Source organism: Conger conger, chromosome 11 (genome assembly GCF_963514075.1).
Source record: "Conger conger chromosome 11, fConCon1.1, whole genome shotgun sequence".
Taxonomy (NCBI): domain Eukaryota; kingdom Metazoa; phylum Chordata; class Actinopteri; order Anguilliformes; family Congridae; genus Conger; species Conger conger.
Window position 1 is genome coordinate 39718048 of NC_083770.1, and position 26225 is coordinate 39744272.

Sequence of the window (26225 nt, forward strand, 5' to 3'; positions counted from 1 at the left end):
GTAACTCAGTACAACCTAAAATGAATGGCAAATAAATGTAACTGTTCACCAAGTCAATCAGCTGTTAACTGCCAAAGCAACCAATTCAGTGCTGCAACCAGGATTGGTCGGCGGGGCTTGATTGAAATAATGTGATGTAATTCTATGGTTTGTTTGGGCAAAATTGATGGTAAATCAGTTATTCCAGCTAGATTCCAGCTTCCCATTGCTCTCTACAGACCTGTTTAATGTGTTGGATTTTTATACTATCCTGCCCTATTGTGCTTAAAGATAATGCCTGATAATACCTTGAAAATTCTTTATTTGATCTTCATCTAAATATTTTAACCTACTCTAATGCCATTGAATCTAAAACGGGGGTCCTTGACATTGTCCTAAAAACTGCCATTTGGAAATGAGATCTGAGGTGACCCGCTGTGCCACTCCAGACTTAAGGCTTGCAAAGCATGCGACTTGTGGTACGGATTGAGCCGAGTGTCTGTTAGACTCGGTCCTTAGCCGTCCTTGCAGCTGCCTGTCTGCTTTTCACAGCGGTGTGGTCCGCCTGGCTCTCTGTCCGCAAGCCGTCCGCAGATCTGCTGAGAGTGTAGGGAGTGGCGTTCGTGGGATGCTTTTAGACATTTCTGTACCTGGCTGATGGTGACAAGCGGATGCTGCATTTCTGCTTCTGGGAGCACGGTCATAAGAGGGGGGGGGGGGTGTCTGTTCTGCACTGAGGAGCCCCTCTGAGCCTCAGGAACGTAGCGTGTACCTTTGAGCCCATTCTGAATCTCGGTCACAGTGCTGAACAGAGCCCACTGCACAAAATGTTCTCCTCTTTGGTGAGATTGTCTGGTGTGTTGGAACCGATGAAACACTCTGAGTGCACACCCTGCGTGCTTCTGGTCCTCTTGGTTAGCGTAATTGCACCAGGCAAGATCAATCGCGCCCAGAAAAGTATTTAAATCCGAAACAATTACATAATTGACCCAGATCTGCTACAAACGTTTTATTTCCAGAGCAGCGTCACGTCCAGTCTCCTAAGATCCAGTGTGATGCGTGTCCTAATTATTTATATATCTGTAATTAAAATGTGTCCCAGAATTCGTCTGTCTGTCTTGTAAGGCTTTTTATTTTATTTTATTTTTTTACCGTCTTTGTTTATATATGAGTTGACCTGTACAGTATATATATAAAATGTATCTTTTTATTTACGTTATTTTGGTGCAAAGTGAAGTCCTATTAAGATCCAGCTACTTAGGTGCACATCTTATTAATATTGCTTTTTCAGTAATATATTTCCTTCAATGTTTTTTAGGGAAAATGTAGAAGGTATATTATAGGTATATTATATTTAAGGTATGTTAGGGTGAATAGATCAATAACAGCTGTTTTATCATATTGCTGTGCTGTTTGTTGGATTTGTTTTTGGGCCGGGATTTTCTGTTGTGTTTTGTGTCTTTGGAAATGTGTTGAAGTGTTTTTTCTGACCATGCGAAGCCCCACAGATCTAGAATAGCTCTATTGTGATGTGTGGAAAAAACCGTCTAGGTAGCTGAGTAACAGATACATTGACATAAGCTGTCGCTTGGCTAACGTGGGAGGTGACCTGCGTAGTGAGTTTGGAGGTGGGCTTCAATGCCTACGTTCAGACTGCCAGTTTCTGGGAGTGACAAGCATATTCTCTGGCACTTGACCACTAGAGGGAGGAAAAATCCTCAGTATTTCAGCTTTGATGAAAATTCTTCTTGGTGGGGCCACTTCAAAGTGGGCCAGTTGCTGGATTTAAACTGGTTTTGATTCTCAGCTGAAGTTGAAGCTTTATCAGAAGGTGTGTTTTATGTGACTTGTATTGCACAATATGCAGTCATTTTGTCATTCAGAAAAATGATTTGAGTAATTGGACCAGCTTGAGGTGAATAACGGAACTTACAGGCCACGCATTTAACAATCTTTCAGTTGGATGGTAAAGCCTGAAATGCAAAAATAAGAAACGGGCAATACCTTTGCAGTAGACACTGTAATGTCAAGCCCAATATGTGAAATAATGTACTTTCCTTGATATTACCATATACAATGCTCTGACCAAGGCAGTGTCTCTGTAAAGTCCAGCGCTTAAGGTCATGTTGATTTATGACTGTCGTTGTACACCTCCGTACAACAACAACAACACACCTTCTGATAAAGCTTCAACTTCAGCTGAGAATCAAAACCAGTTTAAATCCAGCAACTGGCCCACTTTGAAGTGGCCCCACCAAGAAGAATTTTCATCAAAGCTGAAATACTGAGGATTTTTCCTTTGACCTGAGAATTGCCACTCTCTCACCCGTAAAATTAAAGCCTCATTCTGGAAGATGTATGTCAGGAAGGGGTTCTTCTTCTTTCTCATTAAAGGTGAATGTGCTGTATTGATAGCTTTTGCCTGAACTGTTTGAATCTCTATGAATGACGTGGTTTAGCACCAATTAAAGGGTTACTCTGTGGAATGTGTAGCATCTTCAGAACAAACTTCTGTTTGCCTCCGAGAGCTTGTGTCAATGTTTCTACTTCATCTTCATCATTATAATTATCATAATTATTATTATTAATATACTGTATTGCTTTGTATTTTATTGCGCTTCTTTTGGGAAAGTTTTGAAGTTGTACATTTCAGAAGACGTTGGTAAATTTAGCTTTCCCCCTGCTGTACGCACTGTGTTTAAATTGTGTTATGGTATTAAAAAATGAAAGTGAACTAAACCGATATGTGGCTTTTCTTCCTCTGCGAGCTTGGGGCAACTTCTCTTTCTTCTGTGTAACCTGCCGATTTCTGCTCAGCCAGTTCTGACATCTGCCAGACCGGCCTGACCTGTCGCTGTCTCTAACTGGTCCAGGAAGCACCCTGCCAAAATGAAAAATCAAGCCAGTTGGGAAAAAAAAAAAAAAAAAAAAAAACATGCCTTGAGGGGACACTTTTTACCCAGAATTCCAGGAGAATGAGCCACTCCCAAATACGTGTATGCACCAGCGAACTTGAAATGAGCTGGATATCTAGTTTGTACACAGAACTGTGAGTTTGTCACGCCAATAACCATATGCTTCACAAGCCCCGTCGGACCAAGTTTGTAGAGAAATGAAAGCCTGTTAATTTGCTTGTTTAAAAAACGAGAAATGTGCAACACTATTGCCTGTGGCTAAGTCAATTGCATGTTGGGCAACACTAGGTATTACATAACCTTAATCGGCCCTGTGGGTGAAATTTGTGTTTCAACATGCCTAGACTCAGCCATGCAGCTGCAGGAGGAGCTTAGGGCTTGCTTATAAACACTAGTAATACTGCATTTCATACTGGACTTCAGGGATGAATGTGTTTTCTCATAACCCTGACGTGTGTGTGCGTGTGTGTGTGAACACGCGTGTGTGGGCTGGGGTGACTGAGAAGTCAAAACCCACTTCCTTCTTTGAGAGAGATAGTGCGTGATGAAAATAGGCTTGCCAATGTTGCCACTCAGTAAATCAATCCGCATTAACTGCAACAACAACAACAACAAACTAATAAAGGCAACAGCCCCTCATACATGTGCACAAACCCAAAACACATTCTTCTGTTTCTTCAACGAAAAAACCTGCAAAGATACGGTTCTCACCGGGACAAGAAAGGACTTGTTCGGAAGTTGAGAGCAGAGCGATATCAGTGGGCAGGAAGGAGGAAGTGAGGTCGAGGCGGCTTGGTTTTCTCCATGTATGTATGCAGCAGACGGCGAGATCGCATGTATACCGCCTGAGTGTGTGTGTGTGTGTACGACTGTGCGTATGTCTGTTTATGTGTGTGTGTCTGGAAACTGCCCTTTCACATGAAGAAGAATGTCACTCAAGCTGCCTCGCAACTGGGACTTCAGCACCTTCAGAGCTGAAACCAGCAAAATAGGTAAGAGAGCCCCTGCTGTGGCAGGGATACTTAGTTTAGCATCTCTGGTTTGTGCCTTTGGTCGTGTGTGTGCGTGCAAGTGTGTGCCTGTGGGGTCCAGTGGTTTTGCACCTTAGAATTCACAAATGAACAGACCGTGGCTATAGCTGTGATTATGAGGTCTCAACTGTGACTGAATGCACTGTTTTGACAACAATAACTGAAAAGGAGAATATTTTCATTTAGGGTTTTTCATGAAAATAAAGACTATTAATTCATGCTAAATGCTTTGAGAGCTAATGATTTTTGCTTTTGTTGGTCAACCCCTGTAGTCGGGATGCTAGGTTCCTGAATTGTCCTGATTCATGGAGGGATCCTTCAAATGATCACTGCCCAGTAATATGCTTTTAATAAATTATTCTCATCTCTTGGTTGGATGTTCTTAAACATTTTTACAAATGACAAACACCACTTGCAGTCACAAGTGACGTGTGCTTGATAAGCATTCGCTGTTGTGTCTGCTGTGTAAGAGGTGTGATGAAGTGCACAGTGCTTGCTAATTAACTCATTTCAGCAAATAAGAGCTATGAGGATGGGGTTGACTCTGAAATGGACGCCCACATGGCCATCTCGGGGTCGAGAGTGACACTCCAGCTGGTGAACGGTGTGTGAAAAGCCTCTGATGGTGCCACGATATGTTGGCTCTGCTGAGATCATCCACTCGGCTTTGTCATTGGAAAGTCTACGTCTACGTTTTAGCTTCCCCTTTCATCGTTAAAACTGTCATTCAATTTCCTTTGATTTTATCTCCAGTTAAAAACGTGGCCAGTTCATTGATAGGGTTTTGAGTCATTAGAAAACCTTCGTTCATCTTGGTTATGGTAATGTATTGTTCCTTCCAAGCCCTGGGCCTGTCTCAGAGCTCATACCATGCTTTCTTACTCAGCATATAAAGGAAGACTAGTACCATGTATGTTTCACACCTTTATCATTAAAACTGTAAGTATATTTCTTATGATTTTATCTCCAGTAAAGTACGACCAGTTCATAGAGGGAATTTTCACGAGAACCATTTTTAGTTTTGAGCTTTGTAACAGGGTGACAAAGCTGAACAAACAAATGGCAAATCCTCAAAAGTAAGCTGACATGTTATAAAATCCAGCTATGACCAGCTTGAAATGACCAGCTACTAGCTGTTTAAAAACCTAGCTTGAGCTGGTCTGAGCTGGTCAACCAGCTAGCTACCAGCTGTTTCAAAAACCTAGCTTGAGCTGTTTTTCTCAGCTGGGTTCAACCAAGTCCCAAAGAGTGATTCATCTGTTTTTCTTTTTCAAGGTTTTTCCAGGAACAATTGTTTACCCTTTCGCTTAATTTGTTCTTGGTAAGATTATAAGCCATGGCCCCTTGTGATGCTTAAAAGGGAAGACGTCATGCTCCGTTTCCTTCTTGGCGACGGCTTCTGTAAAATTAGCATTGTGTTTGAACTGATGTGATCTGCTGAGAACAAAACAAAGGGCACTAATGTATAGCACAGTGGTTCTTAACCTTATTGGAGGTACTGAACCCTGCAAGCTTCATCAGTGCATTCACCGAACCCTTCGTAATTGGAAAAATAAAATATGATTTCTTCAAAACATAGTATATATTTTATGACCCCTGCCGAACCCCTGAGACTGTCTCAACGAACCCCTGGGGTTCGATCGAACCCAGGTTAAGAACCACTGGTATAGTAAGTCCCCTGTCTCTCGTTTGTGCACTGAAGAAGGAAGCACACTCAAAGTATTTTGGAGCAGTGCCCCCCCACCCCTCATTTGTCACACTCAGTCATCCTCTCTCTCTCTCTCCCCCACCCCTCATTAGTCACACTCAGTCATCCTCTCTCTCTCTCTCTCTCTCTCTCTCTCTCTCTCTCTCTCTCTTCTCCTTCTGTCTGTCTCATCGGAAACTGATGCTATGGTAAGATGTTTTGCAGTATCTGATTGGGTGTGCTACAGGGTGAGCAGGACCATAAATAGTAAGGCCCCAGTTCTTGCAAGCAGACAAGAAGGCAGGAAGACAGAAAAACAGTATTTGCTGACAGAGAATGTAGTGACCTAATTACTTTATGTCTGTACATTACCCAGATGATATCTCTGCATCTGAATGATCTGTCGGGCCACGCTATCTCCTACTCCTACCAGTGCAGAATTACAGATTTGTCCAACCACATGATTACTAAACAGCATTGTTATGAATTAGCCACATTGCATCAGGTTACATCTGGACACCAGAAACAAAATGGTGGTGTGAGTGTTAATTCCTGTTAGTACTGGTTCATCAGTTAGTTTCAAAAACGGCAAACCCTGCTTTCTGATCCTCTTGGTTGGCTCAAGTGCACCCAGCAAGATCAGTTGAGCACCGAAAATGATTTGAATGCAAAACTTGTACTTTCCTTTCTTCAGTGAGGATGGGGAGACAGCAGCTGCCTCCAAGACTGCAAGCATCAGGTCAATTTAATTTATTTAATCAAATCTATGTGTGTGTAGCTATGGTACTAAACTAGCTAGTCTGCTAATCTGTCGCTATGAATTCACTGGTTCTAAAAACCACTGCACTCCAGTCATCACTGAGGGAAGGAAAGTACCTTAGGGCCTAAAGCACTTGTGTATTTGACCCAGGTCTCTCTCCGCGGTGGCCCGTGTTCCTGCTAGCTGCGACTTCTGCAGGTTTGTCTAGCTTCCTGTCTATCTAGCCGCATTTTTCAATCAGCAGAACATTTGGTGGGGCACAAAAGTACAGCACTGACACTGCTGCCATCCAGGACTGGAAGCTGACATCCCTCCTGGAAAGGAAATTTGACTGGTCTAGTGTGGGAACAGTATGTTTGTTTGATGCAAGGCATTAGTCAACGAGTCGCATCTCAGTCATGACAGGAATGTACAGTTACGCCACCGCTGTTATGGTAACCAGCTGCAGTCTGAGGCCTAGCAATCTTTTCACAACAACACTACGATAAACCCATAGCTGGAGAAACCCTAGACTGGGAGGCACTGCCTCCCGATGTGTAAACGAGATTTTGCAGAGTTCAGAGGAACATCATCGGATTGTACTGCCCGTTATAGCAGTGATTTTCTCCAAAATGACTTACGGTTGATTAGACAAAGCTGGAGACAATCCACCATAAAGTAGGGTAGTGAGGTTAAGGGTTTAGCTCAAATGCCCAACAGCTGTGCAGATCTTATTGTGGCTTACACTGGGGATCAAACCACCGATCATGGGGGTCCCAGTCAAGTACCTTAACCACTAGGCTACATACCCACGGGATCTGCTGGTTTTTGTTGTTACTCAATTGAACAATTAAAGTCATAGATTACACAGTTAACTCAGCTCGCCTGGTTTCTTGGGTGGTTGTTGATGTTAAGAGGAAAACAATAACCAGCAGACCCTGCGGCTGTCCAGGACCAGGGTAAAGATCGCTGCTTTTTTTTTTTACTGTGGCATCCATCTTCAGACTCACATAACACATCATTCACATCGCCACACAATGGAAAGAGACGTAATCACACTTAACACAGGGTTGTGGTTGGAATAGTTTCGATAACAGTCTATTCAAGAAGTGCTCTGTGCAAAAACTGCTTGTGCAACTTAAATCATGGAAGCATAATATGATAGCTAATATATTATTAAGAGAAATAGACTCATATATCAAGCTTATAAGACCCTGCTGGAAAAAAACTGCTCAAGCTAGGTTTTTAAATAACTGGTACCTGGTTGAAAAGTTGAAAAGACCTGCTCCATAGTCAACATGGTTTGACCAGCTCAAGCTATGCTTTGAAATAACTGGTAGCTGGTCATTTCAAGCTAGATTTCACAGCAGGGGAGACCCCCACCCAATCAGCTGTTTTAAAACCTAGCCAGGGCAGGGAGTACATCCAATCTGTTGTTTCATACAAAGTTTATCTATAGAAACCTGCTCAGAGCTGTAACACAGCCTTGAGTGGGTGTGGTAGCTACATGAGATGGCGTGGTGTCCGGGCCCGGGTTTGAACCATCTGCTCTCGGCCCTCTCAAAATAGACCAAAAGATCGACGTTGTGGTTCTGACGGCGGTCTTCCAATCAAAGGCCTTGGCATGTAGCGACTCAACTCAATGATGATCTTCTCTCCTGTCTGTTTGTGCTTCGCGGTGAAACGACAGTTGAAAACTTAATCGTTACCGCTCCATCACCCTGGTCCACCTCCCGAGCCTCCCTTTCAATCTATACATCACAATTAATCTGATTCTATTTAGCCTCATATTCTTCACTTCCCCTGAGCCTACTTTACTACTCACTCTAGCAGAACAATCAGTTGGGCCAAGCTCATTGTGTTCAACAGGAAGCTTGTGGGGTCAAGTCGTGGCAGAGAACTTCCCCTCTCTGACACACAACACATGCACTGACACAAACAGACTGCAGTGCTAACGGGACCTCAAAGGCACCAAAATACACACACACACACACCACGAATTAGATTCGTGGGTTTATTCGTCAGACCTGAGAAACATTTGCTTTCTGTGTTCAAGCAATAGACTGTACGGCTCAAAGTGAAAACCTATCTCGCCTTGCATCGATCTTAACATCGGGTTATTCTAGGATTCTCTAACAGTCCGTCTCTCTCTCTCTCTCTCCGCTTGCTTTTTTCCACTTGTCTCCGTCTGTCTACGACCTTTGTCTTCGTATCGGAAACCCCTGGGTGTCTCTGCCCCTGCAGCGCGGTCCAAGAGCGTAATGCCCGGGGAGGGCGGCACGGGGGCGGGCCGGCCGGATTCGCCGAAGTCCGGCGAGCCTCCGCTGAAGGCCGGCTGGCTAAAGAAGCAGCGGTCCATCGTGAAGAACTGGCATCTACGCTACTTCGTGCTGAAAGGATATACCCTGTACTACTACAAGGACGATAAGGATAGTGCCTATCAGGTAAGAGGTGTTGGGGGGGGCGTGGGGCACGGACCACACAGCGTAACTTACCCATTCAGTGTAACTGTCAACATTGACCTGAAGCAGACTTATTTTGTAATGATACATTTTGTAATGTAACGGGATTCTTGTTGTACCATCCAGTTTTAGCCTGCAACATTATGCATAGACGTGGACAAAATACTTTATTTTAAGCACGTAGCACGTTAACGTGGCTACTTTAGCGCAAGACTCTACACATTTGTCATGACACCTGGGACACTTTTCCAGGTGTGCGTTTCAAAGTGGGTCACCTCCTAGACCTCTTTGAGTGAGTCATGTATTTTGCATATTATCCTTAATAATTCACTGCAGGAAAAGCACCAAGGGTCATCCTAAAACAAGATAAACTGTTTTTAATTTTCCTTCAGCTGGTAGCAATATACAAATGTGAAAAATCTGTATGAAGATGTTATGATTCCTAAGGTTAAGTAAAGACGCAGTGTGGGTGAGCTTTGCCCCTCCACCTGGACACCCCTGTAGTGTTGCTTTTTAATGTTAGTCAGTTTCATATATTCACCCACGCTCAAAAAAGGTCATATGCAAGATGAGGAGGGGGTGACAAAACACTGTCAAAACAAAAACACTTGAGCAGCATCATAGCTGGAAATATCCATACACTGCGGTTGGACCCACATAGACCTAGGCGGGCTAGGACCACCTCGCTGGGCATTCACAATTGGGTGTGATGCATTCTCAGAAATAAAGGTATGACAAGTGCCTAAAAAGGTACACATGTTTGTCACATCTTATTGACAGCATATCCCAGCTGAAAAAAACAGCTCTAGCGAGGTTTTGAAACAGCTGGTAGCTGGTTGACAAGTTCAGACCAGCTCCCAGCTCGACATGGTTTGACCATCTCAACCTATGTTTTGAAACCGCCCAGCGTTATGACCAGCTTGGCCATGCTGGTTGACCAGCTCTGGCTGGACCAGCTACATTTTCCAGCCGGCATAGCTGCATTTTATAGCAGGGATGTCACCGTAGTGTGCACAAAGTAATCCCTGGTTTAAGCCTTGCTGTCGGGCTTAACGTCACCTGCCTGCTATGCCTCCTGATACACCATCTCAAGCTGGGTAGGGAACTGGGCTTGTAACCCAGTGCTTTATAATTTATAATAATAATAGGTCTCATTTCTTATTTAGCTGATGCTTTTATCCAATGTGTCTTACAGTTGATTTGACAAAGCAGGGGAAAATCCCCCCTGGAGCAGTATGGGATTAAGGTCCTTGCTCAAAGAAACAGCTGCACTGATCTTATTGTGGCTACACCAGGTCTTGAACCACCAAACTTCCGGGCCCCACTCGTATACCATAGCCACTAGGCTACAGGCTACCCCAGACTTCAGATTTGATTCCCAGGTAGAACACTATTGTTGTACCCTTGCAAGGTACTTAATCTGAAATACTTCAGTATAAATCCAGCTGTTTAAATGGATACTTCACAAATAAGTTGTTTTGGATAAGAGCATCTGCTAAATATTAGTAATGTAAAAAGCAGCAGCAAATACTCTCATGTCACCACTTCTGCCAAAAGCGAAAGACAGAATTTGAAAATGCGTGTTGTGGGAATGTGAATGAATCTTTTTTCTCCTGCTTCCAGGGACACATAAACCTGAGGTCCAGCCAAGTGAACGAGCTGCCACTGAGCACGGATGATCCTGGGAAATTCCTGTTTGAAATTATCCAAGGTTAGGCCAACCCCAGTGACTGTCTGTCTGTCTGTCTGTCTCTCTCTATCTCTCACTGTTTCTCTCTCGATTTCTCTCTCTGTTTGTCTCTTGATCTCTCTCTGTCTTTCTATCTGTTTCTCTCTCTCTCTCTCTCTCTCTCACCTTCTGCGGTTTTCTGTACCTTGTGATGTGCTGGACATAATAAAGGTGAACTCGCTCTCTCATTCTCTTTTCTTTTTCATTCTCTGTCCCTTTCCGTCCCCTTCTGTCTCTTTCTGTCTCTCTGTTTCTCTCTCTCCCTTCCCCCATTTTTATTAAACCTTCATTGTTGTGATGTTGCCACTTGGCAATTTTACAGTCTAGAATTTATAGGTTTCTCTCTGACATTTGTTGTTTTTATAAAACACATTCATTGCCTGAATACAAGTTTTTAAAACACTGATCTCAGGTGCACTTCATGTTTCCGTTGTACACTGATCTCAGGTCCTCTCCGTGTTTCCGTTGTACACTGATCTCAGATGCTCTCTGTGTTTCCGTTGTACACTGATCTCAGGTGCTCTTCATGTTTCAGTTGTACACTGATCTCAGGTGCTCTTCATGTTTCAGTTGTACACTGATCTCAGGTGCTCTTCATGTTTCAGTTGTACACTGATCTCAGATGCTCTCCGTGTTGCGGTTGTACGCTGATCTCAGACGCTCTCTGTGTTCTGGTTGTACACTGATCTCAGATGCTCTCTGTGTTTCCGTTGTACACTGATCTCAGATGCTCTCTGTGTTCCGGTTGTACACTGATCTCAGATGCTCTCTGTGTTCCAGTTGTACACTGATCTCAGGTGCTCTTCATGTTTCAGTTGTACACTGATCTCAGGTGCTCTTCATGTTTCAGTTGTACACTGATCTCAGATGCTCTCCGTGTTGCGGTTGTATGCTGATCTCAGACGCTCTCTGTGTTCTGGTTGTACGCTGATCTCAGATGCTCTCTCTGTTCCAGTTGTACACTGATCTCAGATGCTCTCTGTGTTCCAGTTGTACACTGATCTCAGATGCTCTCTGTGTTCCGGTTGTACACTGATCTCAGATGCTCTCTGTGTTCCGGTTGTACGCAGGCAGCAGTGGAGACCGTGAGCGGGATCCCTGCGTCCTGATGGCCAACTCGCAGAACGAGATGGAGGAGTGGGTCCGAATTCTTCGCAGAGTGGGTGGGGCACCCTCCAGTGGAGGTACAGATACCCCGACTGACTGACAGACAGACAGATGGACAGACTGACCTACAGGAGGACAGACAGAATGATGGAAAGACTGACCTATGGATGGACAGACAAACTGACCGGAGCTCACTGCAAACTGATACAGTCGCCATGGCATGGGAACCTTTGCTGTTTGTAAGATGATCAGCAGATCACTGGACACCTATCAGGCATTAATGGAGACAATTGCATTTGCGTTTCTGAACGATTTAACTTGTACCTGTGAATGTGAAACTTGTGAGATAATGAGTGTCGGATTCGAACCGCCAACGTCGCGGCTCGCAATGAGCTTGCGGTCAGTGCTCTACAGGCTGTGCCACTGAGACACCGAAAGTGGGTATACTTATGAGGAAGTGTGAAGCTTGTGTTTAAATGTATGTACTTTGAGAAAGTGGGTGTACTTGTGCGAAAGTGCGTGTACTTGTGAGAAAGTGGGTGTACCTGCTAGAAAGTGTGAAGCTTGTGAGAAAGTGGCTGTACTTCTGTCCAATCAAGCAGCCTCCCTGAGTTTTACTTCATCAGATCACCCCCTGCTTTTCTGTTATTTCTAGTAGCATGTACAACAAGCACATGTAGGAGCAGCAGCAGTAGTAGCAGTAGCAGCAGCAGTGGTAGCAGTAGTAGCAGTAGCATTGGTAGCAGTAGCAGCAGCAGTGGTAGCAGTAACAGCAGCAGTGGTAGCAGTAGCAGTAGCAGTGGTAGCAGTAGCAGCAGCAGTGATAGCAGTAGCAGTAGCAGTGGTAGCAGTAGCAGCAGCAGTGATAGCAGTAGAAGTAGCATTGGTAGCAGTAGTAGCAGTAGCAGTGGTAGCTGTAGCAGCAGCAGTGGTAGCAGTCGCAGTAGTAGTAGCAGTAGTAGCAGTAGCATTGGTAGCAGTAGCTGCAGCAGTGGTAGCAGTAGCAGTAGCAGTAGTAGTAGCAGTAGTAGCAGTAGCAGTGGTAGCAGTAGCAGTAGTAGTAGCAGTAGTAGCAGTAGCAGTGGTAGCTGTAGCAGCAGCAGTGGTTGTAGTAGCAGTAGTAGTGGTAGTAGTAGCAGTAGCAGTGGTAGCAGTAGCAGCAGCAGTGGTAGCAGTAGTAGCAGTAGCATTGGTAGCAGTAGCAGCAGCAGTGGTAGTAGTAGCAGTAGCAGGAGCAGTAGCAATAGCAGTAGCATTAGCATTAGCATTAGCAGAAGCAGTTGCAATAGCAGTAGAAGTAGCAGTAGCAGCAGCAGTGGTAGTAGTAGCAGTAGTAGTGGTAGTAGCAGGAGCAATAGCATTAGCATTAGCAGAAGCAGTTGCAATAGCAGTAGAAGTAGCAGTAGTAGTAGTAGCAGCAGTAGCAATGGTAGCATTACTAAAACCACAGTTTATGCAGCTTGGCAATCTCCTATTACTCTAGCCTCTTCTCTCCTGTACGCCTCCGAGCCGCTCAACCCCCCTGCGTTTCTGCCCCTCCCCGGCAGTGTTTGGGAGGAGTCTGAGGGACACTGTGATGTATGAGCAGAGGTTCGGCGCGCACCTGGTGCCCATCCTGGTGCAGAAGTGTGCGGAGTTCATCCGGGAGCACGGACTGAGTGAGGAGGGCATTTTCCGGCTGCCAGGGCAGGACAACCAGGTGAAGCAGTTCAGGGACGCCTTCGACGCGGGGGAGAGACCCTCCTTCCCCAGGTAAGACCCACAGTCCATCCCGAGAATTCCCAAAACCAGTCCAGGGTCAGAAAGCAAGAGCCCTGCCATATGTTTCTTCCACCCTCGAACTCGGCCAGCTGATTTCACTCATTAGTTCTGCCTCCTGGCTGAAAATTAGGTGCTAATTAGCAAAATTTACGTTTTACGTTTGTCCACCTTCATCCGGGCCCTTGATTTGCTGTATCAGGTGTGCTTCAGGTGGAACACGTGAAATACCTGGATTTGGCTGAGGCACCTGAGGAGAGGTATGAGACCCACTGCACTAGAGGGCACTAGCTTCTGTATAACAGTTCTGAACCAGGCCTGGGTCAAACACATATTATAAATACTAGCTCTTTAATCGCAGTAGAATAAAAAAACTAAAAAAAAACCTGCAGATATCTAAAGATTTTCAACAAAATAGGTTACTAAACTGAAACTTACAGTGACGTGAAATAGCAACAATGATGTAAAAATGTGACAGAAATCTACGCTGACTTTGCCATTAGAAAACTCTGGGCCTTTGAAAGTGAACTTGCAGATAACACAGGAAGTGTGGGGCTTCATGAGGCAGGGCTATGTTAGCCCTGGCCTACTTTCCCTCTGTGGCCTACTTTGTGTGTGCGCATATGTTCTTTTCTCTCTGAACGGAGAGCAGATAGTCTGTGGTGATTTTACTCAGATGGGGGGAATGGAACCTGTGGTCATAGCAAGGCTCAAACAGGCCTTGTCTTTCTGTTTATGATTCTGCCTGGAAAATGTCCTCACATGTTCAAAGCTTAAGGGTCACTTTCAAAGCATCCGACACATGTGTGACTGTCAGCATGGTTACAGAGATGGAGAGAGAGAGAGAGAGACAGAGAGAGAGAGAGAGAGAGAGAGAGAGGGAGAAAGGGGGAGAAAGTGAGAGAGAACAAGAAACAGAATATTATTTTATTATTAATATTATTATTATTATTATTGCTAGTTTTTGTATACAGTACTGTGCAAAAGTCTTAGGCACATGTAAAATAAAGTAAACATCATAAAATATACTATAAATAGCAGTATACAGGTAACAATGAAATTAAATCAACATTGTTGTGACCACCCTTCACCTTTAAAACTGCATATAATTATTATTACTCATAAGAAAATCAGCTGGTTGGTCGTTCCAAACATATTGGAGAACTTACCACAGTTATTCTGCAGACTTTGGCCATCTCAGTTTCTTCTAGCTCCCCAGCAAATCCCAGAAGACAGCCCCAAGTTTTTTATCAGAAGAGTGGTCTTTTACTTAACATGTTACTTTACTTTATTTAATGCAATGCAAAAATGTTCTGTAACATTTAATTTCTTTTGGAAAAAGAATGCTTGGAAATCTAAAATCTGTTCTTTTCTACTTACACACTGATGCAGAAAACAATAAACATCTAAGCACAAAATTATATTTATCTAGGGTGCCTAAGACTTTTGCACAGTACTGTACATCTCATGTCTATGTTATCTTTGGATATTTACCTTAAATGTTTGTATTTTATGTTATTACTTTTATCACTGTTATTATAATTATCGATTATTATGCTGTGGCAATAAAGTATGTATTACTATGTCATAATATGTCATGCCTGTAAAACCTTTTCAATTTGAGACGGAGAAAGTGAGAACAAAAGAAAGAGAGAGAGAGAGAGAGAGAGAGAGAGAATGAGAGAAAGAGAGAGATGTGCAGAAAGGACAGATTTTTACAGAGGAACTGTGTTGTTTGCCTCCTCACCCTACCCTGCTGAAACCACTTCCTGTCTGAGAAAGATGCAAAATGTAAGAGTTTCTCAAGATGCGCTGAGAACACAAAGTTACCGCTACCTCCATTACACATTCATCCTCTCCATTACACTTAAAAACAATACATTTTATGCAAGAAGAACCAAAGAAAACAAATACTATGATATTATGATATACTATGATAAAAATATGAAGACTTTTTCATTCAGTTGTGTTTTAAATTAGTTACTTTTCTTAATCCTGAAAGTTCTGAAAGTCACAGAGTTGTGACACTGCCCACTAGAGGACGATAAGGTAAAGACCCTTTGAGACCAAGTAGCTGATGCAGTGCTATGGCAGTTTAACCGGTCAGCAGTGAATGTGTTCAGTGGACTGCCAGTCAGTACTTTATTAGTCTTTATATTGGGGCATAAGGCACATATGAAAGGAAATAGGTAAATAAAAAAGTAAATAACCTTAAATCAACTTTAATAGTTTGGCAGATGCTTTTATCCAGAGTAACTTATATGCAGAGGTTTAAAATACAGGTTCAGAGTAAAAGTAGCTCAGTGTTAAAGTCCACACCAGTATTTTGTTCTGACTCCCTAGAGTTGCTCATTAGTACAGTTCTACACCTGCCCCAGGAGGTAGAGCTAATTAGTGAATTGAGCGAGGTGAGGTGATGGGTGAAAGAAACACATCACAGGACTTTTACTTTCTGAGCCCTGGGGTTTACACCTCTGCTTATTGGGCTGAATTGTTTGTACTCATGCTGTACATTTTACTGAAGCAGTTTAGATTAGGTACATGCTTAAGGGCTAACAGCTGTGCCCCACCTGGGAATCAAACTCACAGTGTGGCACTCAATCCATACTACCTAGTGTGGATACATTTTTAGGTACCTGTTTTTTTTTGGCAATGTACTGCAGTTACACCCTGTCAAGTAGAGTTCACCAGGCATTAGAAGCCTGACGATAATTTCCTGAAATGTTTTATTAAATATTACAGAAATGTTTTATTAAAAAGTGTCAGACTTGCGGTCAGGACTGAAGGCAGTGAGTGTGCGTAATTTGTGCCTGCAGTGACACGGATGTCCACACAGTGGCCTCGTTGTTCAAGCTGTACCTGCGGGAGCTCCCGGAGCCTGTGATCCCCTGGGCTCAGTATCAGGACTTCCTCGACTGCAGTCACCTCCTCAACCCCAACGGCACGCTGGTAGGAGCTCGCTCTGACCTTCAGGTGGAGTCTGCCCCTGCCCTTCCATGTCACGACTGTCCTTAGCTGCAGAAAGAGAACTCCACTCGCTTTGCCTGGCAAATACACATAGTAATAATCATGCATTATCTACCTGATGCTTTCATCCAAAGTGACTTACAGTTGATTAGACTAAGCAGGGGACCATCCCCCCCGGAGCAATGTGAGGTTAAGGGCCCAACATCTTATCGTGGCTACCCCAGGGCTTGAAGCACCAACCTTCTGGTCCCAGTCATGTACCTTAGCCACTAGGCTACAGGCTGCCAAAACCCACAGTTCAGTTATCATTAAACTTGGTATAACATATCAACATACTGACAAGAACAGATCATTCAGCCCTACAATGCTTGCCCTTTTCCTCCATGAGGAAATATCTAAAAATATATCTAAAAATTAGACAGTACCTAGCACATATCAAGTCTGGTCTTGAAAAACTTACACAATACTGAAAATAAATTCCTCAGGGAACATCCTCCACTTTCGGTACAGCAAGCACACAGTTTCTTAGGCTTTTATAAAGCATGAGTATATTTTAAGAACATCTAAATCTATCATTTAAACCAATATGCTAATATCAGAGGCGAGAGACACAAGTTGTAGCAGTGTTGCCAATACTTATACTTCGAACACTTAAAGACAAGCTGAGACGGCAGTTAGAGCAGCACTAGCTTCCTCAGTTTGACACATATGTGAATCAAATCTTACAGGGGGAGTTTTTGAAGGACGAGGAGTCCATTTGACTGAGGGGGAAGCAGAGCTGTAGCCTATGGCTCTGGGGGGAAGAATCCGTTCTGCTGCGTGAGAGGATATTGATTGGAGGGGAACGAAAAATTGACATTTTATCGACATATACGACCACTGGTACACGATGACGTAAAATCTAAATTCATATCCTTCACCAGGAACTGGATGGAATTGTGACAATACACAAATAATGCAATTTTAATGAATTATAAACTTTAAGACATGTTCCTTCAGTATGGTTATGAAGAATTGACGACTAAATTGAGGAAAAAGTGAATTTCTTTCTTTAAGTGACTATATTCCTTTTTCGGTTCACATACAGTTTCTTGGATAGCTGGATAGTTCACTGAGGTAGCTCAGGTCCATTACCCAAAATGGCGGCATCCCACCTGGAGTCTCTTTCTCTTATTTTTCACATCCTTATTCCTTTCCCTGCTCCTTTTCCTGAAAACGTGAATTAGGCAAATGGAATTTCCTTGCTCCTTCAAATGTCAGTTTGCAGACATGGTAGATGCGTGGCAGATGGGGAGAGGTGGATCCACAGGTTGATCATTTATATGTCATGCATTCTGAAAAAATTGGGAGCATCTTAACTTCTCGCTTCTAGCGCTTAGAAGGAACATTTAACTGGTTGGAATTTCCTTAAAGGTGAGGAGCTGAATTGTTTCTCAAGTCAGGCAAAAAGAGCAAGGAGATGGGAGACGAACAATGAGCAACTGGACAGAGCCCTGGGGGCTGCAGGGCCTGTTTCCTACCCATGATGCTCCACAAACTGCTGACTAAAACACAACATCTGTAACCACTGTAAATTCCCAGAGAATCTTGCTACCCACAAGGTTGCATAAAATGCAGTTGTGTTGAGTTGTGGCTTTTCTTACAATAAGTCGCCAAAAAAAAAAAAAAATTGTTTGCGTTTGTGACGTCAGAAAGAAACTTTTGAACTGGCCCTGCCTCAAACTACTGTAATGTGTTTTCCTGTGGGATTTATTTTCCTTTCGTGAAGAAAGCTTGTAACAGCTGTTTAGACACGTGCGCTTGTTTATGCGCGTACAGCCTCTGATCTCCAGAAGGATAAAGGCTCCTTCTGTAGTGGACTGAACGCAACACAAACTACAGCACACACACACACATGCATACACACACGCACACATGCACACACACACACATGCACACACACACATACATACACACTGCTTTTTAAGAGCTTGTTGATTCATTCTGTTGAATTATAATTAGATATTTTATTCTGTGTGTTCTGTTATTCTTTGCTAACGCTTTAATGCAAAGCAATTTACAGTTGATTAGACTGAGTAGGGGACAATCCGCCCTGGAGCAATGCATGCTCAAGGGGCCAAACAGCCACACTGATCTCATTGTGGCTACGCTGGGGCTTGAACCACCAACCTTCCAGTTCCCAGTCTCGTACCTTAGCCACTAGGCCACAGGCTGCCCTCCATGAAAATAATGCATGATTTATTATTCTAGAAATGTGACTCTGCATTTGGGGCTTGGATGTGCAGTCAGGGGTGTTTCTGCTGCTTATTTCAGGGGCGAGACATGCTGGAGAAACAGATCGCCCTCCTCCCGCGGGCGAATTACAACCTACTGAGCTACATCTGCAGGTAAACCTCAACTTTTATGAAGAAACAAACTCGGGTCTGGGTTTGGGTTCAGTAACTGGCACACTTATTCCATTGTTGTCACTCGCAAGGTCATCGGTAAGTGACTCTCAGATGCCTGATCCTATACGAGATTGGTGCCGATTCAGTAATGAACAGCAGGAATTGGCGTGAAATCCAGGACCGGATGCAGCCCTGCAGGATCAGGGGTTCCCCGGCCCTGCGGCGCACAATCATAATATTGACACTGACATCGAGCTGCTTTTTATCGAGCTGCTGCGTGTTTATCTTTGGGTTTTCTCACCGCTTCTGCTGCTGTGACATCATCTTGCCTGACCAGACCCGGTGTAGCGTACAAATTCTACCCAGTGTGTATCATTCCCCAGGCACTTCTGGTTCCATAGCACTGAACTGTAGGGCCGGTATGGTTATTTTTGAAGTATTGTATGACTAACCCGTGAAGTACTTTTTGTAAAAAAAAACCTATATCCGTCTTGTGCAGGGGTACATTTGTGCAGGGGTACATGAGCTTGAGTACATTTAATACAGCTTTAAAGTGTAAATTTCTCCAGCGAGCTGACAATGTAAGTAGTAATGGATTACAGACCTCAGTAAGGTTCAGAAAGCTAGCAGTTCTTTTCATAAATGTGCAGCTTCAGAAAGTAAGTGTCCTCCTCAGTATTTTGTTCCAATCACATGGATTTTACATTTTTAAATGAATAAATGAATTGGTGAAATCAGCTGGCTGAGTTCATGGCTGTAAGAAACTTTTATTACCTGCCAATAAACAGGTTCTGTTTTGATGCAGGTTCTTAATCAGTAATGGTTCTGTTGTGATGCATGTTCTTACGGTTCTGTTGTGATGCAAGTTCTTAATCAGTAATGGTTCTGTTGTGCTGCAGGTTCTTACGGTTCTGTTGTGATGTAGGTTCTTAATCAGTAATTGTTCTGTTGTGCTGCAGGTTCTTGTTCGAAGTTCAGCAGAACTCCAAGGTGAATAAAATGAGTGTGGAGAACCTGGCCACGGTCATCGGGGTGAACCTGCTGAAACCGCAGATGGAGGACCCCGTCACCATGATGAAAGGTCAGTCACCTGACCTCTGACCTCTGACCTCTGACACCTGAACTGCAGGTAGCTAGAGGAAGCACAATAAACTGCATGGTGAACACATGCTGGTCAGACGAACTGCGCTGGAACTCACCCTAGCCTGTATGAATACAGCTTAGCACAAAAACCCTGAGCAATGTATTCATGGCCTCCACCTAAACTTAAAGGTACAATAGGTAAGATTGTTTGTGTTAAAACATTGTTACAAGACCATTGTAAATCCCTTCCTATCACTGAAAAAGGCTCACTGCCTGTGTGTCCTTAAATTTGGGTTTCAAAATATGCAAAATTAAAAATAGATGGGCCGGCACTCTGTACAAAAACATTGTACAGCTGTGCAATAATTCAAGCTCATTGGTTGAAAATAGGGACGGCACGGATGGTGCAGTGGGTAGCACTGCCACCTCACAGCAAGGAGGTCCTGGGTTCAAATCCCGGTCGGCCAGGGCCTCTCTGTGTGGAGTTTGCCTGTTCTCCCTGTGTTCACGTGTGTTTCCTCCGGGTTTCCTCCTACAGTCCAAAGACATGCAGGTTAGGTTGATTGGAGAGTCTAAATTGCCCATAGGTATGAGTGTGTGAGTGAATTGTGTGTGTGCCCTGCAATGGACTGGCGACCTGTCCAGGGTGTATTCCTGCCTTTCACCCAATGTATGCTGAGATAGGCTCCAGCCCCCCTGCGACCCTGTTCAGGATAAGTGGGTTAAAAATGGATGGATGGATGGATGGATGGAAATTAAAATAGGTTGTCAGAGTTACCTGCCCCAGGTGTGAGGCGTACTTGTGTCCTGTGCTGACCGCGTCTCCATGGTTACGCTGCAGGTACGACGCAGATCCAGAAGCTGATGACTGTGATGATCCGGGAGCACGAGACCCTGCTCCGCCCCGCCCCCCCCACCAAGAAAAACGTCCGCAAGAAACAGAGCATCCCTCGCAGCTTTGTGGGCTGGGACGCAGCGGAGGTGTGTGTGATAACACCCCCCCCCCCACACACACACACACACACACACCCTACACACAACCTACACACACACACACACACACCCTACACACACCCTACACACACCCTACACACACACACACACACCCTACACACAACCTACACACACACACACACACCCTACACACCCCCTACACACACACACACACATACACACACACCCTACACACACTCTACACACACACTACACACACCCTACACACACACACACACACGCACACACACGCAAATACACACAAATACACACAAACGTACATACACACATACCCTACACACACACATACACACACACACACACACACACACACTCCCCCTACACACACAGGCGCACACGCACACGCAATACATACACCCCCTAGACACACACACACACACACACACACGCACATACACATACACAAACGCATATACACAAACACATACACATTTTCAAATGCACACACATACACACACGCACACACACTCTCACATTTTTACACGCACACACATTTTACATTTTACATTTTAGTCATTTGGTAGACGCTTTTAATCCAAAGTGATTTACAAGTGCACACATACACATACACACATGCACAAACACACACACATTTTCCATTTTCACACGCAAACACACACACACACACTGCAGATATTAGTACATTTGTGACTCGTGAGGCAAAGTTCACGCCTGGTGCTGTGCATGTATCTGCGTGTGCCTGTGTGTATCGTATTTAAAATGCCTTCGTTCTGTTGCGGTACTGCAGTGCAGGAATGTGTAATCACAGTTGGGCTGCTCATGACACAGGCTCTTCCTGTTTTCACTCTGCCGGTGTTGTTTCTCAGAGTGAGACTCTCTCCGAGTCCCCGGAGGAGGACAGTCCCGATGGGGAGGGGTCAGAGGTCATGACCGCGGCGCAGCCACCGTCCTCCTCCTCGTTAGCGGCAGACCCCTGGACAGGGAGCCCCCGCAAGCGGACTCAGACGCTCCCCTCCCTGGGGATCCGAGACGGGGGCGCCCAGGCGAAGGCCCAGGAGCCCAGCCTGCGCAGGGTCGCCGGGAGCCCCACCCTCTCTGCGGACGCCGAGGGCGGGGCCGACCCCGAAGGCAGGGGGACGCTCTCCGAGGACATCTTCAAAATGCTGGACCTGCAGAAGTTCACGAGCGCCCGGGGAGGTCACGCGGTCCAGAGCGGGGGGGCCAATGGGGGGGGTGTCGCCATGGCAACCGCCCCCCAGCCCGACACGCCCAAACCCGGCGGCGGCAGCCCCCCCCAGCCCCGAACCCAGCCCCCCCAGGAGGAGAGGGCGGAGGGCAGGGTGGAGAGGGAGGGGGCGAGGGGCCTGGTGTCCGCACCCAGCCCACTGGCCAGAGCAGGGCCCCCAAAGAACACACCGGAAACGCCCGAAAGCCACTTTACCAGGTGTGTGTGTGTCTGTGTGTGTGTGAGGGCTGTGTGTCCGTGTGTGTGAGTGCTGTGTGCTGTGTGTGTGCGTGTGTGTGAGTGCTGTGTGTGTGCAGTGTATGTTTGTGTATGTGTCCAGCAGGGATCATCAAATCACGGTCCTCCAGGGCTGAGAACTACTGGGTTTCCACCCTCCTTTTACCTGGGAGTCAGATGTGTAGATAGTGTGGCTAATCAGTAGCGCTTATTCTTCAGTTAATTGCTTGGGAGAAGAGAAAACCAGGGCCAGATTTGAATTCCAGGTCTAGATTTGATGATCCCTGGTGTAGAAAATCATGCAAAATACTTTTCTGTGCTTTTCTGTGTGATCTTGCCTGGTGTAATCGAGCCAACCGGAAGTTTGCACTTTTTCAGAGTATTTAAAAGATACAATACACCAAACAAGTTCAGTAAATCATGGATAAGTATTTGAAAACAAAACTGCATTCAGACCTGGTTCCTAAATACATTTCAGGTACAAAGTCCAGGGGTCAGAAATTAAAAGTCCTGCCATGTGATTCTTCCACCCACAAACTCTGCCAGCTGATTTCACTCATTAGTTTCACCTCCTGGCTGGAGAATTGTGCTAATTAGCGAATCCAGGTGATTGGAACAAAATTCTGGTGTAGACTTCTACTTTCTGGATCTGGGTATTACAGCTCTGTATTTTACTGCTTTAGCTAAATGATTGCAGGCTGGTCCGCTATTTGTTTCCAGACTCTGTAGAAACATCCCGTTACCATGGTAAAATGGTTGAATACTTTACCTTTAAGATACTATAAAAAAGTGCACCTGAAGATCCCTGTGAAATATTCCTAATAAACCAAAATGTACTCTGCAAGGAAAGCCTTTCTTACAAGCATTTTTGTCTTGTAATGAGACTTAAAATCTAATTTTTTTCAGTAGAAAATATTAGCTTATTATGACATTTTGTGAAATTTTCTTACCCCATTGGAAAATCTTGAAATGAGTCAAACTTTCTCACCTCATCAGCAATATTTTATTATAGAAAGTAGATAAGTCTTTTAAGTATACAACTTAAATACTTGCTGAAATGGTGCTTGGTTTTTGCAGTTTCCAATATTCACACTGCAAGATATTGATGAAAATGTATTTCTTAATTGTTATTAATTTGCAAGAACTTTTGCCGGCGTCTAAAGTATTTGCCCCCCTTCCCTGAAACGTTGACCGTTCTGCCCCCCAGTCTACAGCAGAGGAACGAGGAGCTGGTAGCCCGGGTGGGCGCACTGCAGTCTGCGCTGGACCAGGAGAAGCGGCTGGTGGCGGCCCTGGAACTCCGGCTCCGGAACGCTGAACACAGCCGGGACGAGGCGGAGAGACGCAACCGGGACCTGGACAGCAAGATGCAGAACTTCCTGAGCCTGAAGCCCGCGGGAACGTCGTAGGACTGCCACACACAGGAACGCACCCCCAAAACCCAGAACCCCCCCCTCAAGCCCTCTGACCTTTCACCCCCACCGCCCCCTGCTAAAATCAGACTGCTGATTTGTGAAGTCCCTGTGCCCTGGTGTTCAGGGTTCCGTGGGCGGGCGGACATTTTGAAATGTATGCTTAAAGCGCGTTTTTAAAATGGCGCCCTTGCTGTGCTCCTGAAGGTGGCTGACCTCGATCCAGGACTGCGGTTCACGGCGGCTGTACCTGTCAGTCATCAGGACCTCGGTAAACAACATTGTTCCCCGCGTAGGTCGGCCATTTTGTGGCGTGTGTGTCCGGGGGATATCAGCACACACATCCCTGGCCTCCATTTCCCACACTGATAGTGACACGTCCATCGCTGCTCCCTCGCACTCTTTCCTGTCAGGTCCCAAGTCAAAACAACTCTATCGCCCCTGAATAACAAACAGCGCACCCCAGGGCTAGGGTTCACACCCACAGGCACCGTGAATAATGATCATAATAATAATAATCATAATCATAAACTTTATTTATATAGCGTGTTTTATAAATCACAGGGTGGCTGTTCTACAAAACTGCTACATTCGAAATGTAACAGTAAAACAAAGTAAAATAAAGACATTTGAAATGGTTCATTGGTGAAATAACAACATTGTAAGTGATTAATTTGCACACCCTCTGTACACCCTGGAAATGACAGCATTGTGCATTTAGGACAGCAGATGAAAGTCTGTATTTTCATTAGCCGGAAGGTATTTAGCTGAGGCAGTGGAGTTTAGCCAAACGGCCTGCAGACTATTGAAACAAAGAGTAAAAACTGGCGCGGATCAAATGAAGTGGAATGCTGAATTGGAACGCCGTTTATGTGTCAAATTATTTACAAACTTGTTCTTCACATCTTAAATAAGTCTTGTTTTGTATTTGGTGATTTGTGCCCAATAAAGAGATGACCGCGTCTCTCCAGAAGCAGTCGCAGAGTGTTCCAAATTCCTCCTGTCAGCTTCCTGTAAACATCGCTGGACTGATGGGGTGACGGCAACGTGGTGTCATTTTCTATTAATTTTACTGTGGTTTCATCTTGTTCCATCTGCCACATTGCACATTAGCACATTGTTTAGCTGCCATAAAGTCACAAAATTGCCTGAATCCCAGACAGCCGCCATCGCAGTGTTTCCTGTCTGAGGTGTGGTGACGGAGTGCGTCAGCAGCAACATCGCACTGTAAACCTGACCTGCATGTCAAAAGAAACAGTGTATGTTTCTGACCTGCATGTCAAAAGAAACAGTGTATGTTTCTGACCTGCATGTCAAAAGAAACAGTGTATGTTTCTGACCTGCATGTCAAAAGAGGAGTGCAGAGCCTCTTCTCACAGTAGAGCAGGGATCAAATCCAAATCCAGCCCTGGTTTTTTTGTTCCAAGGGTAATTAACTAAATAATTTGGGCTACTGATTGGCCAGACTGTCCTCACACCTGACTGCCAGGTAAAGGGCGGGTGGGAAACCAGCAATTCTTAGCCCTCGAGGACCTTTATTTGATGATCCCAGGTGTAATGGGTAGAGGGAACTGGACTTGTAGCTTTGGGCTTGCAGGTTTGATTCCTAGTTAGGGCACTGCCATCAAGATACTACAGCAGTAAGATATTCAGCTGTTGGAAGGGATCGTATCATTCTGGATTAGACTGTGTAAGTCTAAATGCACACACTTGTTGTGAAAGTTATAGTTTGATTGCACTGCTCACACTGAAATGTCTAGTGTTAAATGAACGTTTACAGTGTATGTCCTGTAAGCGTTGGTCCCAGTTATGGTAAATGGGCTGCCATTTTACCCAAAATCGCTTTACAATTGATGCTTCTCATTCACCCATTCACACACACTCACATATACCAATGGTGAAAGGCTGCACTGCAAGATAGCAATTAGCTTGTCAGGAGCATTTGGGGGTTAGTTGTATTGCCCAGGGACACTTCCACGCACCCAGGACGGGGGATCGAACCAGCAACCTTCCGACTGCCAGATGACTGCTCTCCTGAGCTCCTGAACACATATCTGTACAGATCAAAAGAGGGCATTTTGACGTGAACTGAGACAGAGGGAGTTATGTGTCCTGGAGGACAGGCGGGGGGGTTGGGGCTGAGACAGTGGGCTACAGCTGATATGGGGTCAGTCAGGGCACCAGAACCATGACAGGAATGCCTTTAGATTGCAGAGGGCCCCCTGTGTGTATGTGTATGCTTGTGTGCATGTGTCTCTGTGTGAGTGTGCACGTGTGTATAGGTGTGTGTATTTCTGTATAGGTGTACGTGTGTGTATACAGTGCGTGTGTACAGTCGTATGCAAAAGCCTTTTACAATTAATATCTTGGCGAACAGAAGCAAATCTGAACTGTAAATGTTACAGAGTTACACAAGACCTTTCAGCACATTTTGAAACAAGATTGCTTTTTATTTTCATTATTAATGTTTCTAAATGATAAAAAAGGAAAAGAGCCCTGAAGTTTGGGAACACTTTTGCATTATTCTTTGTT

The 26225-nt window shown here is 44.7% G+C and overlaps 1 protein-coding gene across 2 annotated transcripts; it reads left to right on the top strand.

The window, feature by feature from the left end:
* The first annotated feature begins 3430 nt into the window (after nt 1-3430).
* Nucleotides 3431-24669, top strand: arhgap25 (Rho GTPase activating protein 25). Of its 2 annotated transcripts, XM_061261322.1 has the most exons (13): nt 3431-3886; nt 6307-6351; nt 6523-6570; nt 8596-8795; nt 10437-10524; nt 11613-11726; nt 13197-13401; nt 16224-16356; nt 18688-18761; nt 19721-19842; nt 20686-20825; nt 21686-22263; nt 23489-24669. In XM_061261322.1, exons 1-13 carry the CDS (start codon nt 3823-3825, stop codon nt 23688-23690), a joined length of 2013 nt encoding a protein of 670 aa, XP_061117306.1. In that variant the 5' UTR covers nt 3431-3822; the 3' UTR covers nt 23691-24669. The 2 variants fall into 2 exon arrangements, with proteins under 2 accessions (XP_061117306.1, XP_061117307.1); XM_061261323.1 differs by lacking the exons at nt 6307-6351; nt 6523-6570.
* The last annotated feature ends 1556 nt before the right edge of the window (nt 24670-26225 follow it).

Coding starts and splice junctions, on each gene's coding strand:
- arhgap25 (XM_061261322.1), top strand. CDS start 3,823: ATGTCACTCAAGCTGCCTCGCAACTGGGACTTCAGCACCTTCAGAGCT. Junction 18,762..19,720: donor CTACTGAGCTACATCTGCAG/GTAAACCTCAAC, acceptor GTTGTGCTGCAG/GTTCTTGTTCGAAGTTCAGC. Junction 22,264..23,488: donor CCCGAAAGCCACTTTACCAG/GTGTGTGTGTGT, acceptor TCTGCCCCCCAG/TCTACAGCAGAGGAACGAGG.